The sequence below is a fragment of the Macaca nemestrina genome, chromosome 8, assembly GCF_043159975.1.
Source record: "Macaca nemestrina isolate mMacNem1 chromosome 8, mMacNem.hap1, whole genome shotgun sequence".
Classification (NCBI taxonomy): Eukaryota; Metazoa; Chordata; class Mammalia; order Primates; family Cercopithecidae; genus Macaca; species Macaca nemestrina.
Window position 1 is genome coordinate 21,352,359 of NC_092132.1, and position 12,729 is coordinate 21,365,087.

At 41.6% G+C, this 12,729-nt stretch overlaps 1 protein-coding gene across 3 annotated transcripts in view; it reads right to left on the reverse strand.

The window, feature by feature from the left end:
• LOC105468484 (fer-1 like family member 6) overlaps nucleotides 1-12,729 on the reverse strand; it is a 214,810-nt gene that overhangs the window by 154,785 nt on the left and 47,296 nt on the right. For all 3 annotated transcript variants that reach the window (XM_071067847.1, XM_011718682.2, XM_071067849.1), the window contains 4 exons: nucleotides 8,703-8,823; nucleotides 5,984-6,038; nucleotides 5,755-5,886; nucleotides 2,543-2,605 (listed from right to left, as the gene is read on the reverse strand). In XM_071067847.1, coding sequence (XP_070923948.1) covers nucleotides 2,543-2,605; nucleotides 5,755-5,886; nucleotides 5,984-6,038; nucleotides 8,703-8,823 — 371 coding nt within the window. The remainder of the gene's footprint in view (nucleotides 1-2,542; nucleotides 2,606-5,754; nucleotides 5,887-5,983; nucleotides 6,039-8,702; nucleotides 8,824-12,729) is intronic.

The window sequence follows — 12,729 nt, forward strand, 5'->3', positions numbered from 1 at the left end:
TGAGAAGCCACAACATATGAGAAACTGCTGAAGAACCAGGAGAAAAGTTCAATCTTCCCCCGTAAAAGAGAAAACTGACAGGTGTGGAGAAAGGGCAATGGCAACTGAAGTATCTTTAAATCATATAAATGCTGTCATGCAGAAGAGAGAGTAAGTTCCCCTCTACGGTTCCCAAATAACAGGATGATTTCCGCTCAATGTAAGACCAATGTTTATAACTGTCAGAACTTCCCAGCAATGGAATGAGCTTTCCTAGAGGTATCCACCTCCCTAACACTGAAAATAGTCAAGTTAGGCCCCAAGAACTACATGTAGTAAAGGAAGAGAAGGATTCTTGCACCAGTTGGAAGTTATACAAGATGTCCTCTGAGCTTCCTTCTAACTATAAAATCCTATAAGTTCCTTAAGTCAAGGACAGTTTCCTCCTGTCATTCATCCATCACATGGCCTTGTTCACAACAGATATTCAATAAACATTCAGCGAATTCGTGAATTATTGACTAATTGAATGACAGATGAATGGTTGGCTTTTGCAGCTCCTAACAGCTCCTTTTTGCTGAAGCAAAAGAAATTTAGTTGACCTCAAGAAATGACAGCCCTCCTCATTTCTCTTTCCACTCTCTCTCCCTAACCTAAACTTTCCACAGATGTCAGAGAACGAAGGTGAAGCACAGGCAGCCTGGCTCAAGTACAGGAGCTACTGAAGGACGTTCACATAATGCTCACTCCAAAACCCACCATGCTTCCAGTTGCTCACGTGTTTTCCCAGAGGCCTGAGAAAGAATACAAGGCAGTTTCAAGTTCTGTTCTCAGGTTGAGAGTCCCTGTGGGCAAGGTGAAATGCAAGAGCCCCAAACAAATCTTAAAATAGCATAGGACGCCTCTTAAAGTCATCCATCGAGTCGAGTACCAGGCAATCCTGGTGTGGTCAAGTGTTAAATCACCAGGACTCTGGGGACATCTCACACGCAGAGTACTGGGAGCCCTGAATGCCTTGGCCACCGAAAAGAGAAGACTGTCTTTGGCAACACCAGGGGTGTGTTACAGGCTGGCTGTCCCAATAGCATCTGTTTACAGCACTCTCCCACTACTTTTCCCATGTCGTATATTATTCTGGGCATACTGATTTTCAGTTCATGGACTAACAGAAAAGTTATGTTAAACATTCCCCTCTCAAGGGAAGATTTTATTTTATAATCTTTTGTCTCTAAGAGTCTTTTAGGGACACTAAAGTCTTCTCTTCTTCCAAGTTAGAGAAACAGAGATAGGCAATAGTAGCTTTGACCATTCTGGACTTCTCTAGAAGTCCACATGTCCCACAAACAGTCCTGACCCTAGTCTATGGCACAATATAAAAATCTAGTGATTAACTGTTCATCAGACAGTCCTTAGAAGCCTCCTATGGAGCTGATTCCACAAACAGGTGCCTGAGCAATGGAACAAAGTCCTGGGCATTGTCCCAGGTCCTGAAATATCACCTGCACCACTTGTCACCATGCCTGAAATTCAAACCTTAAGATTGTTTGACTCTGGGTGACTTCTCATTCTTCAAGAGTCACATTCTTCAAGTCTCCTGGGAAGGGTAATGTCATAATTCCACTATTACACTGACACACGAAGTAGGAATTGCGTCCTTTTATAACTGTTTGGAAGAGAGAAACTTATTCTCCAGCCATCCTTCCCCACCTTGGGAGAAGCTGTGGTGATCTCTCAGGCTGGTAAGATACATGCAGTCTGTCATTCATTGGTCTCTGTCCCTTTGCTGAATGATACAAAGTCTGTAACAATTCCATTTGGCCTGACTTCTCTCTCATTTGGATCAGTCTGATTTCAATATGGGCACTTCCCCTTCCCATTTCTGTCCTCTGTGTGGTGGGCAAAGTTGGATTGGGCCCTTAAAGCAGGAAGCTCTGCCTCTGCACTTCCCCTGGCAGGGCTGAGGAAGAGTCTATGCAGCAGACTCAATTTCCCAAGGGCAGGTCCTGAGGTCTACACTCAGAGGCAACTTTTGAAAATCCCAATGGCCACCATTTAGTCCAAATCACATCCTCTGATCCAGCATTACCATTGATGAGACTGATGCTTTTTCCTGATTCTTGTTCCTATTTCTTTATTCATTACCCAACTAGGAGGAGGAGGAGATATGATTAATGATCATTAGTGTAGATACCAGCCCAAGAGAGAAACACCAACATTTGTTTGATTTAAAAAAAACAACCAAAACTGGCAATGCCTTAAGATGTCACTTGAAGCACGTGTCTCACATTCCCACACTAGTAAGCTACACGATTCAGTCAGTAATAGCTTTACAGTAGCTTACCACTTACTTCCAAGAAGCATAGATCTTCTTGAGGTGGTTTTTCTTCCCAGACTCCTCCATACTGGTGATTTCAAGTTCTGCCTGTTGGTTACAAACTTGCCAACTGACACTTGCCTTCCTGAATCTATTCCCCTCTAAGTATGCTGAGTTGTCCCAGAGAGTCCCCAATGCCCAGAATCTCTCCCACCTCTCCGCAACTATCACCACCAATGCTATACTTACTGAGATTTTGATGATCTTGTCAAAAAGATGCACTTGGGGCCCAATGAAGTCGAAGACAAAGTACTGCAAAACAAAGAGTTCATTCTGTCCATCAACCCCAGGCTTGCACCTAAGAATCATGTTCTTGGAGTGGATTTAGATCTTTGTCATTCTAACTAACTGCTGCATGAATATACACCATCAATTGATTGTCAATTTCTTCTTTTTTTTTTTTTTTTGAGACAGGGTTTTGTTCTATCAGCTAGGCTGGAGTGCAGTGGCGCAATATGGCTCACTGCAGCCTCAACCTCCCAGGGCTCAAGTAATCCTCCTGCCTCAGCCTCCTGAGTAGCTGGGACTACAGGCCTATACCACCACACCTGGCTAATTTTTTTATTTTTTTGAACTTTTTGTAGAGACAGTGTCTCACTATGATGCCCAGGCTGGTCTTGAATGAAACGAATGCCATCAATCACATTCTTGGACAGGATATGTGGGAGTAATCCTCTAAAATGAACATGAGAAGTGGAATTGTTGGATCATAGATGAAGTGCATGTAACTTTTGAATAGATAATATAAATTTGTTTCCCAAATGGGAATTTTATATTCCCACTGGCAGCATATGAAAATAGCCATCTCTCTATAATCTTACCAACCCTTGATAGTGTCAGCTCATTTTTTTGGTTATAATTATGAGTGAAAATGGTATTTCAGTATGGTTTTAAATTGGAGTGGACTTGACTAAAATCTACTTTTCCCAGGATTTTTCAGTTTCAAACATCCCTATGAAATTACCACGATTTACCAGGGAGAGAATACAAAAAAACTATGGACATGAGGATTTTTAATATTAATAACATGATTGAATTTTGGAGTTGGAGAAATTATCTAGACCAGCCCCATGTTCTACAGATAAGAAGATTGAAGACTAAAGAATTTGAAAGATGCTACCCAGGTTCCTATTGCTAGTTATTGTTGGGTCTGGGACCAAACCTTACTTCTCTTGACATTATCACACAAGGGGATCAAGTACTAGATACTTCACCATCTGACTCTTGAGTCAAGATCCTCCCAAACTCGAGGTTGTACGATTAAAAGATACAGAAAACTGAAGTGGTGTTTTGTCCTGGTTTGTGTGTTCTGGGAAATGAGGGGGACCAGGAAGGCAGGCCTGGTAAGCTGTTTCCTGGATTTTCTTTTTTGAGCTGTAGAGTGGAGGAATGGCCCCTTAGAGATGGACACAGCCACAGTAGGAAAGGAGGAACTGACCAAGTGCTGATGGCCTGCTTTCAAAGGGCAGAACAGAAAAAGCAAAATGTAGAAACCGAAAAATGTCGTCATACATTATAAGAGATCCACAAAATGGTGGTCCTTAGAGATCAACCAAAGATTCCATTCTGTTCAGTGTCTTCTGTTTAAGAAGACAAGACAATACATAAAACATTTCAGGAAATTTCTCATATACATGCTTAAACTTTTTCGGAGTTCTGGTGTTAAAATTTTATGTGGAAAATTCACTTACACAACATTCTTCATTCTCTGAATACACCAGATGCTGTGGATTCCTTTGGATGGACAAATGAGTTGCAATATTTATTACCTTCTGGTGGGATTCATGTTTCAGACTCAACTACCTCACATAGGCTTCCGAGACCTCCAGGTCAACACATATTCCTCTAGCTGGGAAATATTCCCCAGCTCCAACTAATGGGTTCCTTCAGCATCTGATAAACTTTTGGCTTGAGTATTTAGGTCAAGAGTTGTAACAAAGGTTTTTAGATCAACTTTTGTGTTTCTACATGATTTTCTGCTGGTTATACTTGGGCCCAGTTTAATGTCATTTAGATCCAGGACTTGGATGCATAATTATTATAATTAATAAATCTGTAGAACTTTGCAGTTTTAAAGCATTTTCATATATTATCTCATATTACATCCATGCCAAAAGCTCTTCTAGGGGTAGAGAGTGTAACAAGAAGGGAAAATCTACTGACATTTCACTTATAGTCAAAGGCTTGGAGGCAGAAATGATGAAGAGGAAAGGAGTCATTAGCTCCAATGGGATTTGAGTATTTTCTGTTGATTTCATTACCCATGCTCTCCCTGCCTTCCTTTCAAATGACCACTCCCATTAAGATTTTTTTTTTTAAGACAGAGTCTCGTTCTGTTGCCCAGGCTGGAGTTCAGTGGCATAATCTCAGCTCACTGCAACCTCTGCATCCCAGGTTCAAGCAATTCTCCTGCCTCAGCCTCCTGAGTAGATGGAATTACAGGTGTGTACCACCACGCGCAGCTAATTTTTGTATTTTTAGTAGAGACGGGGTTTCACCATGTTGGACAGGCTGGTCTTGAACTCCTGACCTCGTGATCCGACTGCCTCGGCCTCCCAAAGTGCTGGTGTGAGCCACTGTGTCCATCCAAGATAATAAGAATTAAGAATGTACTGCATTTTTTGAAATAATTCATTGTGTTAAAGTGCCTACAGGTAAGCAAATGCTCCTGTCCTGTGCACTGTTCATTTGAGTATAAATTGTTACCTCTTTGGAAGGCAATTGGTGACATGGAAATTTTAAATGCATATACCTTGTGACCCAGTTATATACTATTGTAAGTAGTAGCAAAAGGTTAAAAGCATTTCATATTCATTCATGAAAGACTGACTGGTATACTCTATATCATGTTATACTTTTTGTCTCTTTTACCATATTTTTTTCACCACGTAATATTTTTATTTTAAAAGGAGAATTTAGCATGTATGATATTTAAAAACCTCTCTGAGATTTTCCTTTACAATTTCTACACAGCTTAGAAAAATGTGACTTTTACTTTGCAAAGCAGTATGCTTGTTTCAAAAACAATAATTAAGTTTCCAATGCCTCTGCCAGGAAAAAGAATGTGTATCTTCTCCCTAACTCATATTCAATCAATTTATTGGCTATAAACCCAGGGCTTATAATGGATGAAAATAAGCTGATAAGAAAACGTGTGTTGAAGACATAGCAATGAATTTAAAATCAGGAGGAATTCCTTGCCTCTCTTTTCCATGACCTTTTCGTGAAAAGCTTTAGGGCGCTGTGTTTGTAAGGAGAATCAGTGAGTTTGCCATGGGCTTAACTGGGGGCCTGGGAGGGAGGCAGGAGGGGCACAGCTCTTCTGTTTGACTGAAGGATCCTGCAGAATGGTGGTGAAGAGAATCTTAGTGCAAAGGCTGTGAGTGACCTCCATGACTTACTTCATTATAAAATGGGCTGTTGGTTCCTTCCTTCACTGTGCTTTGCTTCTTCTCATCCCCAATCTCAATAGTCACAACTGGGTCAATGTTCTCACCCACCAGTTGGCGAGCCTCGGTGATGGTTATAGCAATCTACAACACAAAGCAGTGTGGACACCATTCCGGACATTGCCATCCATGCACACAGGAAGCACTGGGGGAGGCTGGGCAGGAAGAGCCAGTCACTTACTTGATAATTTTGGGATCTGACCTCCCCATCATGGATCTTAGTCAACAGTTTTGATCTATTAAAAGAAAGTTTAATATATTTGTTTCATCAAGGAAGAATATCCATAAGTCATGATAATATTCTCCCAAGTATTTCTAAGTCCTTTCATTTAATATTATTACATATTCTCTCTACATCTCTGGGGGAGATAAGTATAAGCAGACAAATGACTTGACCTCTGAGTTTTTTCATCCTAAAAATGGGGCTTATAATAGCATTTCTGAGATGATTGCTAGAATTAAATGATATAATGCATATAAAGGTTTAACACAGCACCTGGCAAGAATAAATGTCAGTCCTTTTTATATGATTATCAGTATTTTTTAAAATTTTAAAATGAGAAACTGAGATGCCTCAGCAAATCAGTGGCAGAGCTGGGTCTAAATAAGGAACTCCCAGTCTCCTGCTTGATTCCATACACAGACCACTCTGCCATGTCCAATAGATATAATCATAATTGCTTTTGAAAGAATTGGTAAAGGAAAAAATTGAAAGGAATAACTAAAGATACCATCTCCATGAGCTTTCACATTCCAGGGGATTTCATTTATCTGGACTGTCACAAGTAATTGTAAACAGATGTGCAACACCTGGGCATTTAGAGATGGATAACAACAGAAAGAGATGAAGAATTCCTGTTGTCATAGAAGCTGAAATCAGTGGGAAATGAACTGGGCTTGAGTTCCTGTTGCATTTTGTCCCCTTGGTTACTAACAATACCGTGTTGCATTTGACTTCATCCCATTTCTGCTAATTATAACTGAGTTCAATAGAGAACAGATTAAGTTAGTAAAAATCTCAGGGTATTGGAGTCAGACTGATCTGAGTTAGAATATTTGTTCTCCCCAATTTTTGACTTTAGTTTTAATTTCTGTAACTGAAAGTAAAAATAAGAATTCCTACCACATAGGGTTACTCTGAGGACTCAAGGAGACAATGCATGTAAGAAAGGGTAAATATCATTTAACTGGTTCATCAATAAGGTGGCAAATTTGTACTGGTTATTTATTATGTGAAAGTCCAGTGCTAGATTCAGGGGAAAAACAAAAATGAATAAGCCATCTTCCTGGTCCTTGAGAAGTAACAATCTATCATCCATGGGAGAGAAGACAGAATTATATTAAAAAAGAACTAGTAGGCAAGTGTAAAATGTATCATAGGGTAAAGAAAATATGACAGAAGAGCTGTTGAGAAAAAATTCTTGAGGACCAGGGTACACAACAAAGATTTCACTGCAGAGGCTGGATTTGAATTGAGCATTGGTGGGTGGATAAAATTTCAATTGCTGGAGAATGTTCTGACCAAGGAAAAAGAAAAAGACTGTTATTCCTTATTTCTCTTTCTCCTGCCTTCCTCTACTCAATGCTATCACCCTGGTGAACTGAATGGGAAGAAATGCCTTGAGTATTAAAAAATGATTGAAATCCCTATTCAGAGACTACAGTAGAGGGGTGGTGGTTGTCAGGGTGCAGCAAAGGAAGGAAGGAGATACTGCAGTGAGTAGGTGTGTACACATTTCATGTCTTCTTTTGAGTGTCAACTTCTGAGTTACCACCTTCTCTAATTCCCTCTGCCCTCTAACCCATATATTTGCACCCTGCCATCCTGTCACAACCCAGAAACAACAACTCAGGATCAGCCACATGGGGAAGCACTAATTTGCTTTATTGATAGTAACAACTTTGAGTGGAAAAGAAAGGGAAGGGTATGAGGAATTATCACAAGTGAGATATTGACATAAACAAATATGGTAGACTAGAAAGCATTGTTAGCCCCAGTCACTGGCTTCTCTGTATCCAAACTTGTTGCCCTGTAACTTTTAGTCTCTTCCTACTCTTATGTGGGCTGGGCTAGAAAGTTGTATTGGTCAACAGAAGGCAGCAGAAATGACTTTTGCCAGTTCCAAGCCTACACCTCAAGAGACCTTCTGTATTTCCACTCTCTTAGAACCCTGCCATTGCTACCATTGGAACAAGTTCAGACCAGCCTGATGGAGGATCTGGTATCATGTAGAGGACAGCCGGTCTCAGCTGAAGCAGTACCAGGCCAGGCTACCACCAACCAACTCCTAAACTAGTCAGCAGAGCTGCCAAATGACTACAGAAACATGAATGATGCATCTGCAACTATCTGGGATCAGCAAAACTATCCAACTAATTCATTAGCAATAATAAATGCTTACTATATTAAGCCATAGATCTGGGGGCTGTTTGTTACACATCATTGCTAACTGATACAGCAAAATGCATGCAGAAGGCCAGCTTGTTTTGACTTTTTGTTGGGTAGCATAAGAACCACCTTCTGATTTGAGACAGACAAGAAGCTAAGATAATGAGCACCTTGATGAATCAAAGAGCAGGTAAGAGACAGCTCCTGCTGTCATTCCTGAACTGTGAGTGACATGAGCAACTTCACTCAGGAGATTTAAGACCAGAAGCTTGTAGAACCATGATCCTGGCCTGATGAAGGCTGAATAGTATCAGCCTTCTATGGCCAGTCCCTCTATGGCCAGCACTGCCATAGAGAAAACTGAGCTGACAGTCTTCCTGCCTTAGACTTTGCCTGCCTGTAGACAGTGACTATGTCTTACTCTCCTCTCTTCTCCTAGCACCTGCAGAGGTGCTTGGCACATAGGAGATGTTCAGCAAATGTGTGTTGACCACCTGCATCCATACTGTACCTTCTCTTTGGAGGAGCTGAGGGGACAGGAAAGAGAGAAGCATCATCATGGACCAAATCTCCTCTTGGTCCTTCCTGGTGAGAAGGCTCCTCCTGTGGCGCTTCAGTGTCACCTTGACTATCTGTAGAAGAAAACAAAGGAAGAAAATCCTGTGAAATTGACACATGGTGGCAATCGAGCCTCTATCTTATGCCAGCCGGTGGCAGGCACCATAAGTAGTACAAGGAGACTAGAAGGCAGACTCTACCAGCATAAAACTTAACATCTTTTTGGCAGAAATGCCAGATACATCCTTCATTTTTCTAAAACTTATGCATCTTCTGTTTCCAAAAAAGAACAGATTTATGTGGATGGGATTGTGAAAAGAAAAATCAGATTATGAATCTAAAGTGTAAACTAAAAATAAAATCCTAAGAACCCCCCCCGACCCAAGGGGACCCCAGAAAAATCTTAAAAACTGAGTTTTTGGCCAGGTGTGGTGGCTCACGCCTGTAATCCCAGCACTTTGGGAAGCTGAGGCAAGTGGATCACCTAAGGACAAGAGTTCAAGACCAGCCTGGCCAACATGGTGAAACCCCATCTCTACTAAAAATACAAAAATTAGCCAGGCATGGTGGCGGACGCTGTAATTCTAGCTACTTGGGAGGCTAAGGGAGGAGAATCGCTTAAACCCAGAGGGGTGAATGTTGCAGTGAGCTGAGATCACACCACTTCACTCTAGCCTGGGCAAAAGAGCGAAACTCCATCTCAAAAAACAGAAACAAAAAAAAAAAAAAGAAAAAGAAAAAAACGCAAAACAAAAACTCTGAGTTTTGGCAATGATGAGACAGGAGGTCAGGCATACTTCGTTATACTTCCTTTTTGTGGTTTAGACACAACAACCGACCAGCATTAATGTTGAAATAGAGATCATAAGACTGACAAAATGGACTCTTTGTGGCAATAAGATACCAAATTACAAACAGGACCTAAAGTCATGACAGGCAAAGGTTAAGTCATGCACGCCTACACTTAAAAAAAAAAACAAAAAAAAAAAAACTATGTTCTAACTGCCACAGGTTTTTCTTTTTCTCTAGCAGCTGCACAAGCACCAGCCTCAAGATAAGCAATAAACAATTTACTGCTTGCCCACCACTGACAGACACTGAATAACTGACTCCCAGCCCCTGTTCCAGAAGCTATAACTACAGCTTTAATTAGACAAGAGACTGACTTCAGTGACCTTCTCCTGATGAAAAGATCACAGACAGGCCGGGCGCAGTGGCTCACGCTGTAATCCCAGCACTTTGGAAGGCCGAGGCAGGCAGATCATGAGGTCAAGAGATCGAGACCATCCTGGCCAACATGGTGAAACCCCATCTCTACTAAAAATACAAAAATTAGCTGGGCATGGTGGTGTGTGCCTGTAGTCCCAGCTACTCAGGAGGCTGAAGCAAAAGAATCGCTTGAACCTGGTAGGTGGAGGTTGCAGTGGGCCCACATTGCGCCACTGCCCTCCAGTCTAGGGAGACAGAGGGAGACTCCGAGACTCTGTCTCGAAGAACAAAACAAAACAAAAACCCACAGACCATAGACTGGTTCTGGCTGTTTAAAGAGTCTGCACACTTGAGTGTTTTTTTTTCTTAAAAAGATCTTTTTACATATAGGGCCTAATTCTAATACATTTAAATATTAAGTCTCCACTCCAAGGTAAATATTGGTCATATATAACATGCATGTGTGTTTAGTACACATGCATCAAGACCACCTTCATGAATATTCATAGCTCCTCCTGTAACCTGTAAATATTTATATCTGGCCAACCCTTTCAGTTTGAATTCCGTCTTACTCTTCCGTTTCTTGAAGTGTCTGTCTCTGCGCTCTGTGGGAGGCTATACTTCCCAGACCATCAACATGGGCACCTGGCAGGCCGTAACCCTTCATAAAAAATATAAAGTCTACTTTCTAAATTTATAAATTGTATGGTTTAAGTTAACAAAAGACATGTTTCAAGTCATGGCCTTGCCGCAGTGGAACTTCAGATGCATCATCTATTCTCTGAGCCTCATTAGCAAAATCTGATGTGCATGAGCATCATCTAGGAAGCTGCTAAAATGCAGATTCTGATTCAGTAGGTCTGGGTGGGGCCCAAGATTCTACGTTTCCTTTTATTTTAATTTTTTTGGAGACAGGGTCTTACTCTGTCTCCCAGGCTGGAGCTGGAATGCAGTGGCAAAATCTCAGCTCACTGCAGTTTTGAATTATTAGGCTCAAGGACCCTCCCGCCTCAGCCTCCTGAGTAGCTGGGACTACAGGCACACCCCATCACACCCAGTGAATTTTGTCTTGTTAACATTTTTTTGTAGAGACGAGGGGGTCTCTCTATGTTGCACAGGCTGTCTCAAACTCCTGGGTGCAAGCAAATCTCCCACCTTAGCTTCCCAAAGTGCTGGGATCACAGGCATGAGCTACCATGCCCAGATAAACTCTGCATTTCTAACAGCTAGATGCCAGACAAGGTTATTCCTGCCGTCTGCAGGTCAATTTTGAGTAGCAATGTGTGATATTCTGAAAAGATGGCCAGTCCTACTCTCTGAAGCCTGTAAATGTTACCTTATTCAGAAAAAAGGTCTTTGCTGATGTGATTACATTAAGAGTTTTGAGATGAAGTGATCCAGGTGAACCCTAATTGCAGTCACCTGTATCCTTAAGGGAGATTTTGCATAGCCAAAAGAAAAAAAAATGGGGGGCAATGTGACCATGGAGGCAGAGATTGCTCCATGCCACAGCAATGCTGCCACAACCAGAAGCTAGAATTGGCAACCAACAGATTCTCTGGAAGGAGTGAGGCCTGTGATTTTGGCCCAGTGATACTGATTTCCAGCATCTGGCCTCCATAACTGAGAGAACACATCTGTCTTCTTCTAAGTTACTGAGTTAGTGGTAGCTTGTGACACACTAGTCTAGGAAGGATCAGTTTCCTAGGAAGCCCTAGGAAACAGTACACACGCATTAGGAAACTTAAATGAACAGATAATAAACATATTCCTTAGAATCTTTTCCTCTCCACCCTAGATTCTAATTTAATTCATCTGGAATGTTGCTCGAGATTGTTGAAATTCCCCAGGTGATCCTAGATGTACAGTAAAGCCTGAGAACCGCTTCTCAACCAGACTTTCGGCAAAAACGAGAGTGGCTGAGCCTTCCTAATAAACTGAGAGACTCTGCATGATGTGGTTCAAAGACCTGAATCCAAAAGATTTGGGTTCAAATTCCAGTCCTTCCACTTTCTAGTTCTATGATTTGAAGGAGTTACTTCTCTCAGCCCCGTTTTCCTCATTTGTAAAACAAGGCAAGGTTAACATCATTTACCCCCACAGGTTTGTCAGGAAGATTAAACAATCTGTATGAAGCCCTTAGGTTTATACAGGGTCCATGGTAGACATTCAAGTCTATGGATTCCCAGTTGCATGACTTGAACAAGTCACCCAGAATTTCTTGGCATTTTTTTTCCTTGCCCATAAAACAAAAGAAATGGGCAAGAAAAGTGGTTTTAAAATTTGTTAAAGCAACAGAATCCTTTTATAAATGTAACTTGATATGGAACTTCAGTATATAACACAAGCCTGTTTATATCACACTGTTTTATGTTCCATGGAATGGAATGCGGACAGGGGCTTCCTGCAGACTGTCACAGCCACCACCTTCAGACACTCCTGAAGCCATGGTTCAGAATCCCAGGGATCCAGGGGACTCACCTTTCAAACCCATCCATTTAATACTTTCTAAAGTACCTTCCAGCTTTGATGCATGTTGGTTCTCTGATTTTAAACAGCAAACCACACACAACAGTACTGCATCCGAAGAAACACAGCCACGTCCAGGGAGCTCATGCACATAGACCAGGCCTTGTAGGTGCTCAGTAGCTACAGAGAGGATCTCTGCATGCATGGAAGTCTGCTTTTATTACCCTTTCACTCAGGAAATAAAGACAAGCCCAACACTACAGAGCTGCCAGAAGGAATGCCAGTGCCTGGCTGTGCTCCCT